The following is an 8,951-nucleotide window of genomic DNA, read 5'->3' on the forward strand; positions in this document are numbered from 1 at the left end:
TTTCACAGTACGAAACACAAATTCTCTTGTCTAAACAACTGTATATACACGTCGAAGCACACCCTTCCAAAGACACACACAACACATGCAACGACTAGTACAAATGCACTGAAAAGCAAAACAAATAAATGATGGCAATAACTACTGTTAGTGGTCGGGTCAACAGTCACTGAAGGTGAACAGTCTTTGCAATACACTACTACACTTTATTTACGAAGAGAAACATTAAGAGATAGCCTACTACAAAGCGTGGCATTAATACTGTATATCCTGTTTCGGCTGGCAGTGGTAATAAGTTGTGTAGCATCCATTTGCCATAGGCCATAACAACGTAACTGTGTCTGCAGCACTTGAAGGTCATATTAGTTAAGCTGCAACTTTCACACACAATACTTTGGCGCAGTCCATATATCGTGTTTAAATTAACATTCCATTTGTTATAATTTGCCAATTGCGGAGCTAGACTGTTCATCCACTGTTAATATTCCTGGTTCATGATAACACTGTTCCCACGAAAACAGTCACGTAGCTATACAGTTTCCACATTGGCGGTTAGTGTTTTAGCATGCATCATATTTCGTTGTCAAGAAAAATGAGCACTATTAAATTCACAGTATATGTAATGCTGTTCAATTCTTAACCGATGACAATACTGTCTGTTCATGAGTGCATCGTCACTGACAAAAGCATCATTTGGCAAAAACCAAGAGCGCTCGTATAATACAACGTCCGTTTAGAAAGTCCATCATAAAGTCCAGTTTCAAACCATGTCCAACAAACGGAAGTACTATTGCCACGCTTATGCGCCATCCGCAACTGTTTGTCACACATTGTTCGACCTGACAACTATCGATACCTCTCACTCCACAGTCCTCACAGCACTTCTGCCTACTGCATTCCGTTTCACACTATGCATTTTATTAAAACTATTTGAGAGGTTATCAGGGAAAAAATCCAAGTCTTTACACAAGGAATTCATATAGGAAATAGCACAGTAAACATAGTCACACACACTTCATGTTCTACAATGTATAACCAAATGAAGAATCAGAAATATATCTGTAAGTCCAAGGTGGTAAAAGAAAGGAAAAAAAAAATAATCTCGTTATTGCTCGAACAGTCCACGGGTGTACTGCCGGTCCATAGTGTCCAACGGGCACAATATTTCGGCGATCAGACATGTCGCCATCGTCAGGTGCGCTGCCAAACTGAGCTTCTGAGGGTTTTTTTCTTTTCTCTTCTTCTTCTCCTCCCTGAGAGGGTGGGCGGGCTGTTTAAGAGCGTGCATTCTGCGCTATTCAGCCAGGGGGTTTTAGTAGTTTATTCAGTTGGGACTCTGTTTATTTTGCTTGCGGGGGAGGGGGGGGCGGGCTATTCTCCCAATTAGGAATTTATTTGCAAGAGATTGTTGGGGACAGTTCTGGTATTCACCTTAGCGACCAAGTAAAACCTGCAAAACCCGGCCAGAACTGCCTGCATTTGGGCTTCTCTTTTATTTTCCGTCTTGCCAGCATTGGCATTGGCGTTAAAGGCGGGCAAGAGCGACTTCTCTTCTTTCTCTTCTGAATTGCTCTTCATGGGTTTCTGCCTTTCTTCTTATGAGTTCCCGACTTTGTAGGAAATTCATCAGGTATTCGTCTCGCTCGGCCACGTTCGGGATTGCTGGGTCCAGGATCTTGCTGTTCACCAGGTTGCCCATGTAGTTAGCGAACTCCCTGGTTTGCACCCCTGCGTCCTTACGCGCCGTGGGTGCTGCACTGGCGGCCACTGCAACTTGCATGGCTCGGCTCGTTATTATCTCTTCTGCCATGCTGTTTGGGTGGCCTGATCTTGGCCTGGGCTGGCTTCCTTCCCAGCAGGCCCATCGTCATTTCGCTAATCTAAGGTCTGTACTGCCCGCTTCTCTCTATGTGGACATCGGTGATAGGCCTCTCGAAGAGTGAGGCAAGTGGCCTCCATCTCCACATGGAGCACCATGCGGAATCTGGCTTCTGCTTCCCTGAGGGCTGTGTCGACATTGGGACCAGCTGTCGCTGTCTGCCCCCTGACTGCGCCATGCTGCTGCCCGTCCCCCCCGCCTTTGCCACCGGTGGTTGGGGCCGGCGTCCGCACGTGAGTGGGAGCCGTCGTCGTTGCTCCTCCAGATGCCCCAGTTGGCTCCACGGCATTGCCCCCTTCTTTTGTGGAGGCCTCTATCCTCCCGTTGCTGCTGTTTGCAGTGGCATCAGGGTGTTATCGCTCTCTACTTCTTTCTCTGCGGCGTTTCTTCTTACCCTGGGCCACAGATTTCGGCACTTCAGCGGGATTTTGGCCTATGGAGGCCTGGCATCCATGCCAGTTGGCGACGTGCTCTCCACCACAGCGAGCGCAGGTCGGCTGGTCGTCCCTAGTGCTGGCATTTGACGCACCTTGCGGCATTGCGACAGTGCTTCGCCACCTGACCTTCTTCCTGTCACTTGAAGCATTCGGGCTTCGTGTCCAGGTGGGGGAGGGGGGAGAGTTTCTGGCTCCACGCGAAAATCCAACAACTTTCGTATGCCAAAAATGTCGCCACCGCTGTCTGCCGCTGGTGTGGCGACGATGAAAAGTGGTGGTTTCTTCCTATCAGTCCTGTTATGCAGCTTGACGGCTGCATTGACGAAGCCTTGACGACACATCCCTGCTCTGACTGCATGCTCTGTAAAGACCCAGGCCAGGCCCCTTAGGAGCGCCTTGGTCATCTTCCTGCGACGGATTTTGGGTTCCACTGTATGGGTGGCCACAAGGTCCTTCAGGGCCCTGCGGTCGTTCCAACTCGCTGCCTGGAGCTTGATGATGGTGTCGGAGTCAACTGACTCGACAACGACCTCCTCCTCGCATCGCTGCCCCAACTCATCAAAGAGTTCCAGGCACTCGACCTCCCTGCACTTGATGTACAGGGAAGGAGCGAGGTAACTTTCATCTTCTGCCTCCGAACTGCTGCCTCTGGCGACATTCCTTGCTATGCTACTCATCTTTACCATGCCACAAGCTGGGGTTATGACAATTTGCTTTTTACTGTTAAAACATGTAGTGGTTAATAAAAAAGAAAAAGAGAAGAAAAGAAAAGAAAAGATCGAAAATGTGGGAAAGAAATGGTGGATGAAAATGTTTTTTTTTTTTTTTAAATCGTTAATGACCGTGAAAAAGGGAAAGAATGAAACGGAAATCGGACTTCATATTACAGAAAAGTTATCGGACTTCGTGATTCGGAAAAGCTATTGTTGGGGTGGTCCTTTTGGCGTTTCTGAGCAAAAGTCAAACCAATTTCCACTACAAAAATTATTTGAAAAAAGACAGAGAATAACAAATGTGACTAACAGGGGGAAATGGCGTAGATAAGAGTTCATTCTTTACCATGTTAACATGTCTTCTTTCGTGAGGCGCCCTGGTCTTCAAAAATCTCCTACTTCATTTCTGCGTGAAAAGTCTGCTCCGAAATCTTGCAATAAGTTTCATTGTCCAGGAATTTCTAATGTATGCAAAACCGTCTTGATATTAAATACAATTTATTTTACGTTGCTTCCCTCCTCCAAATGTAATAACAACTTCCACAATATGTCTACACATTAAAATCAGATCAAGACTAGCTAATAAGTTTTTTACGTCTGCGTTAAGCTTCCGCTCTCGAGAGACAATAAAGAAACGGACAGGAAAAAAAAAAGAGTTACAATTTTTGTATTTTCTCTGCCGTCGAGTGCTCATACCGCTGCGACGGTATAATTTATGTCTGAGGGAACGAGTGTAGCGCGGCGAAATTCAAAGTCCCGCTACATCGTCCCCTCGACTGTCACGCTAAAACATTTAGCGTGGCAGGCTAGCAAACAATATAATAGATATACCTAAATGTCAATACATACATATTTTCATAGGAAAGGCCACGTGCATTCATAGGGTATAATCTTTGTCAATACTTACTTTCTAAATCTATATACTAAATATAGTTGTTATAGTTTTGATCCCTTTTACAAAATTAATATACATATATTTACATAGAGTTTGTTTGAGCAAGCTGCTCGCCAGCGCAGTAAATGTTGTGTGCTTCCAGCGTTGGTTTCCCAATGCATCTCTGGCAGCATGTAGTCTTTGCGCATGCGCAATAGCATCACTGAATTTCGCTTGCGGCAGTTTGAAAATCGCTGTGTTGTGACAGTCTTGCACAGTATTCACTTTCACATAGTGTTCGTTACAAGTTGTTATTCCACGAATTTCTGCGGTTGTTCCTACCGTCATACACGTTTCCATTTGAATATGTTTCGCGCGCAGGCATCGTATTGTGTCGCGGCGCAGACGGATGGTTTCACCAACCACCGTCCCTACGGTTCCTTTGGGATGGGTGCTGATTTTGGTTACTAATATGCGTAAAATTTGAGTGGCGTGAATCGCCTCTGTAAACTACGTCCATTTGATCTAAGAAGTTTAAGAAAGTCTTAATGTCATTCTCCGGTACTCCTATTAATCTGTCTCGGTATGGAAAGGGTAAGTGGCTCTTTAAAGTGTCAATTATCGCTGGCAAGTCGGCTGGTTTGGACCAGTACAGTGTCTTGTCTAGGTACCTCTCAAAGTATTGTCTTAATGTCTCTTTTTTAGGGTTATAGGTCTCGGGGTTGCACACTTCTCTCCTTAGACTCTGTTGCTCATTCTCGGACCAGAATTCGTCCAAGAAGGCTTGTTCGAACTGTTCAAACGTAAGGCACCGCCATTTCATAGCGGCACCCCACTTAGCTGCTCGTCCTCTCATGAGATTGGTGACGTATCTGATTTTATCGACTTCTGACCAACTACGTGGAAAAACACCGTCAAATGATCTAATAAACACAATAGGGTGGACTTTGCGCTTGTCCTCACTGGAAAATGTCTGGAAATACCCATGCCTTACAAACGTGTCATCGGCCATGCCGGTTGACATAACTCTTTTGACGTGGTTTGTGTTTCTTGCTACTCTAGGTGTCGTACCGTAATATTGCTCGTTTGGTGGAAAAGAAAGCGGCACATTGTAATTTTGACTTGAAATAGGTGATTCCACAATAGGTGTTCAGTCTGTGTCATTAGCCATGGTTTTAGCTGTTCTGTCGTTCCCTGACGATGCGTTTGCACCAATCACCAAACACGGCACAACATTGTCTCGTAATTTTGTCACTTCGTCTTCTATGTGTTTTGTCTCGTCCTTAACATGTGTCTTTGTTTTTGAAAGTATGTCCTGTGTAATTGTTTCAAGTTTTTTGTCCAGATAGTCGTCACACAATTTACATTCATGTACAATTCTCTCGGTCATGTTGGTGTCGTTGTTTAGTGACGCAAGGTCCGATCGAGCTTCTAATTTTTCTATCTTTTCTTTGAGGTGGGTTTGTTCAAGAACTACCATTGTGAGCTGTTGGGTAATATTTCCCACTTCTTCAGTCAGCTTTTCTTGTGTGGAGCTAGCTGAAGCGTGGGCCTGAGCTAACTCTTCCACATGGGTGTTCACTTCCTGCTGCACATTAACTATTTGAGTTAACTGATTCTCACATCGGGTAATATTGTTTTTTGTTTCATGTGTGAATGTAACCAAAGTTTCTTCCTGTTTAGTGACTCGGTCGGACAATGTGTCAAATCGCTGGCTGAGCTGTTGAGTGGTGGTATTTAATTCTGTTATCTGTTTTGCCGTTCGTTCAAAATATTCGGTCATAGTATGATTTAATATGTCAATTTTCTGACTAACGTCTCGTTTTATGTCTGCAAATAACACTATTAATCGGTCCAGTTTGTCGGTTTCCTGTGTCCGATTTGTGTCACATTGCTGAATTTGTCTCATATTCGGTTCTGACATTGATGTTAACAATGGCGCTGACGGTCTAGTCTCGCGTCCATTCCACATTTCGTCATTTAAAGTCGCCATCTGTGTATTATCACAAATGTTGCGAGTTTGAGGTAAAATCATTGCATTGATGTGTGAACTCGTCCATGGAGGGAAACGCGGACTTTCTTGTTGGCTGAAAAATGAATCTACTTCACTTAACTCATCTGCCGAAACTATCTCTACCTTACCGCGTGCCATTGTAATAGGATGTATAATCATAAGTTAAAAATGGAATAATATAAGTCTGATTAATAAAGATTTGACTCAAATTTAGGTTGAAATATTTTCTCGTCAATGTAAATGATAGCTCTATTGCAAACAATGATTGAGAAAGATGCAGCAGGGCGGACAAAATTTTTCGTAACAAATGACTGTTTGGCGGTCAAATTCACGATCTTCATATGCTACAACAACACTATAATTACCACAAACTACAATAGAGATAGATAATTTTGGAAAAATCTAGAAGAAAACTACAGGATGTGTGGAAAAGGATTCGCAGTTGGCTATTGAATGCTTGAATGAAACACAATTGTGTGACTCACCATTAAATTTTCTGTGCTGCAGCGGCTGGTCAATCACTTCTGCGTAAATCGTATTCGTCAAAATATGGGTTTCTTAATACATCTCCATCGAATAATCACCAAAAGGTCTCAAAATAATAGTTTTGCATCAATATATGCCATGCAAAGAAAAACAGATTGAATTAGTTACAAAAATTCTTTACAATATTGTCGTATAATCATTTGCTTAGGTACAATAAAGTTGGTCTTTTAGTTACTATTTAAATTTTAGGATTTTTGGTTATACTCTGTTGGGAAAAGTTTCAAATTTGCTCAAAAATGACACATCCGAAAATTGCGTCCTGTCGCGGGAGCCAGTTGTAGTGGTTAATAAAAAGAAAAAGAGAAAAAAAGAAAAGGTAGAGATTGAAAATGTGGGAAAGAAATGGTGGATGAAAAGGTTTTTTTTTTTTTAAAATCGTTAATGGCCGTGAAAAAGGGAAAGAATGAAACGGAAATCGGACTTCATATTACAGAAAAGTTATCGGACTTCGTGATTCGGAAAAGCTATTGTTGGGGTGGTCCTTTTGGCGTTTCTGAGCAAAAGTCAAACCAATTTCCACTACAAAAATTATTTGAAAAAAGACAGAGAATAACAAATGTGACTAACAGGGGGAAATGGCGTAGATAAGAGTTCATTCTTTACCATGTTAACATGTCTTCTTTCGTGAGGCGCCCTGGTCTTCAAAAATCTCCTACTTCATTTCTGCGTGAAAAGTCTGCTCCGAAATCTTGCAATAAGTTTCATTGTCCAGGAATTTCTAATGTATGCAAAACCGTCTTGATATTAAATACAATTTATTTTACGTTGCTTCCCTCCTCCAAATGTAATAACAACTTCCACAGTATGTCTACACATTAAAATCAGATCAAGACTAGCTAATAAGTTTTTTACGTCTGCGTTAAGCTTCCGCTCTCGAGAGACAATAAAGAAACGGACAGGAAAAAAAAAAGAGTTACAATTTTTGTATTTTCTCTGCCGTCGAGTGCTCATACCGCTGCGACGGTATAATTTATGTCTGAGGGAACGAGTGAAGCGCGGCGAAATTCAAAGTCCAGCTACAAACAGCAGCACGACAATTTGCCACCCCACGGACAGTGCGGTCTTCTCTCCCTCAGTAGCAGAGCACTGTATCTGCGTGCTACACTGACCCACTCGCTCCGGCTGCCACAGCTCCTGAGGGCGGGCGGTCATTTTAAGTCCCCTCCCCTCCGTGGTCCGCAGCCGTGTGTCAGCGGTCGGTGAGACGCTGGCGTCGGCGTCTGTGGTGGCGTCGGTGTAATTGCCCCCTCCGCCCCAGTCACTCGTTCGTTTCCTTTGCTGAGCGTCTTTTTAATTGGACTCAATGCTGGTTCCCATGCCCTGCTGAGGTTGTAGTCACAATCTCGGTTGATGAGTCCACCCCTGGTACGAATTTGTAGAGCCTCTATAACGACGCTGTCCCAGTATTTAGATATCTGTGCCAGGACCCTGGTATGTTGGTAGTCCATTTCGTGATTTGCGGACAAACAGTGCTCCGCGACCGCCGACTTGTTGGGGTACCCAAGTCGTGTGTGCCCCTGATGTTCTCGGCAACGATCTTTGATGGTGCGCACTGTCTGTCCAATATAAGTCTTCCCACATTGACACGGAATCTGGTATATGCTGGCTTTCCACAAACTGAGATCATCTTTGACACTTCCCAATAATGCTCGCGTTTTATTTGGTAGGAGAAAGACAGTTCCTACTCGGTGTTTCCTCAATATTAGTCCTATTTTTCCCGATAGTGCGCCAGTATTCAGTGGCTCTCTCTTTCTCCGTGACTTGTTCTGTCTCCACACGCAGTACTGTAGACGTGGGGCAGAGAGCGCGTCTGATGTGCCATTCCGAGTACCCGTTTATCCGGACACACTTTTGAGCTGTTCCAGCTCTTGGGCAAGACTCTCTGCGTCAAAGATGGTGCACATCCTGTGCACCAGTGTTTTTAGCACCCCATTCCTCTGCGCAGGGTGGTGGCAGCTATTTGCTTGCAAATGCAGGTTGGTGTGCGTTTTCTTCCCGTACACGCTGTGGCCCAGGGTGCCATCCGCTCTTCTTTTAACCGTGACGTCCAGGAATGGTAATCTTTCTTCTGCTTCGGTCTCCATAGTGAATCTGATATTCGGATGTATGGAATTCCGGTGGGTAAGGAAGTCTAGGAACTTGTAAATTCCATGGGGCCAGATCATGAATGTGTCATCCACATAACGTAGAAAACAAGTCGAATGTTACCTGCAGGGAGAGGGCAGCCATTCGAGCCCTAAGAGTGTTGCCTTACCAGCTGTCAATGGCAGTGCTACGGTTGTTCTTTCCCATAAGGACTGTATTGAGAAGATGCAGAGCCTGCTAAACAACGAATCTTACGGGAAGATCAAAGCTGATCCCACAAAGAAGGTGGAAAACAAGACTAAAGCTCTTCTCAAGGACGCAGATGTAGCAGAGTGTGCCGTGAAGAAATTGACACCTCAAGGACCTGTACCGTCAAGACTTTATGGACTCCCTAAAGTCCAAA

At 44.2% G+C, this 8,951-nt stretch overlaps 1 protein-coding gene across 1 annotated transcript; it reads right to left on the bottom strand.

Annotated features, from left to right (window-relative positions):
* Nucleotides 1–5,053: 5,053 nt before the first annotated feature.
* LOC126205743 (uncharacterized) lies at nucleotides 5,054–5,686 on the bottom strand. Its single transcript, XM_049938874.1, has one exon. The coding sequence runs from the start codon at nucleotides 5,684–5,686 to the stop codon at nucleotides 5,054–5,056; it is 633 nt and encodes a 210-aa protein (XP_049794831.1).
* Between the last annotated feature and the right edge of the window lie 3,265 nt (nucleotides 5,687–8,951).

Source organism: Schistocerca nitens, chromosome 1, assembly GCF_023898315.1.
Source record: "Schistocerca nitens isolate TAMUIC-IGC-003100 chromosome 1, iqSchNite1.1, whole genome shotgun sequence".
NCBI classification, from domain to species: Eukaryota; Metazoa; Arthropoda; class Insecta; order Orthoptera; family Acrididae; genus Schistocerca; species Schistocerca nitens.

Bases quoted from the DNA above. Each gene is read 5' to 3' on its own strand.
- LOC126205743 (XM_049938874.1), bottom strand. From the start codon at position 5,686: ATGACCGAATATTTTGAACGAACGGCAAAACAGATAACAGAATTAAAT.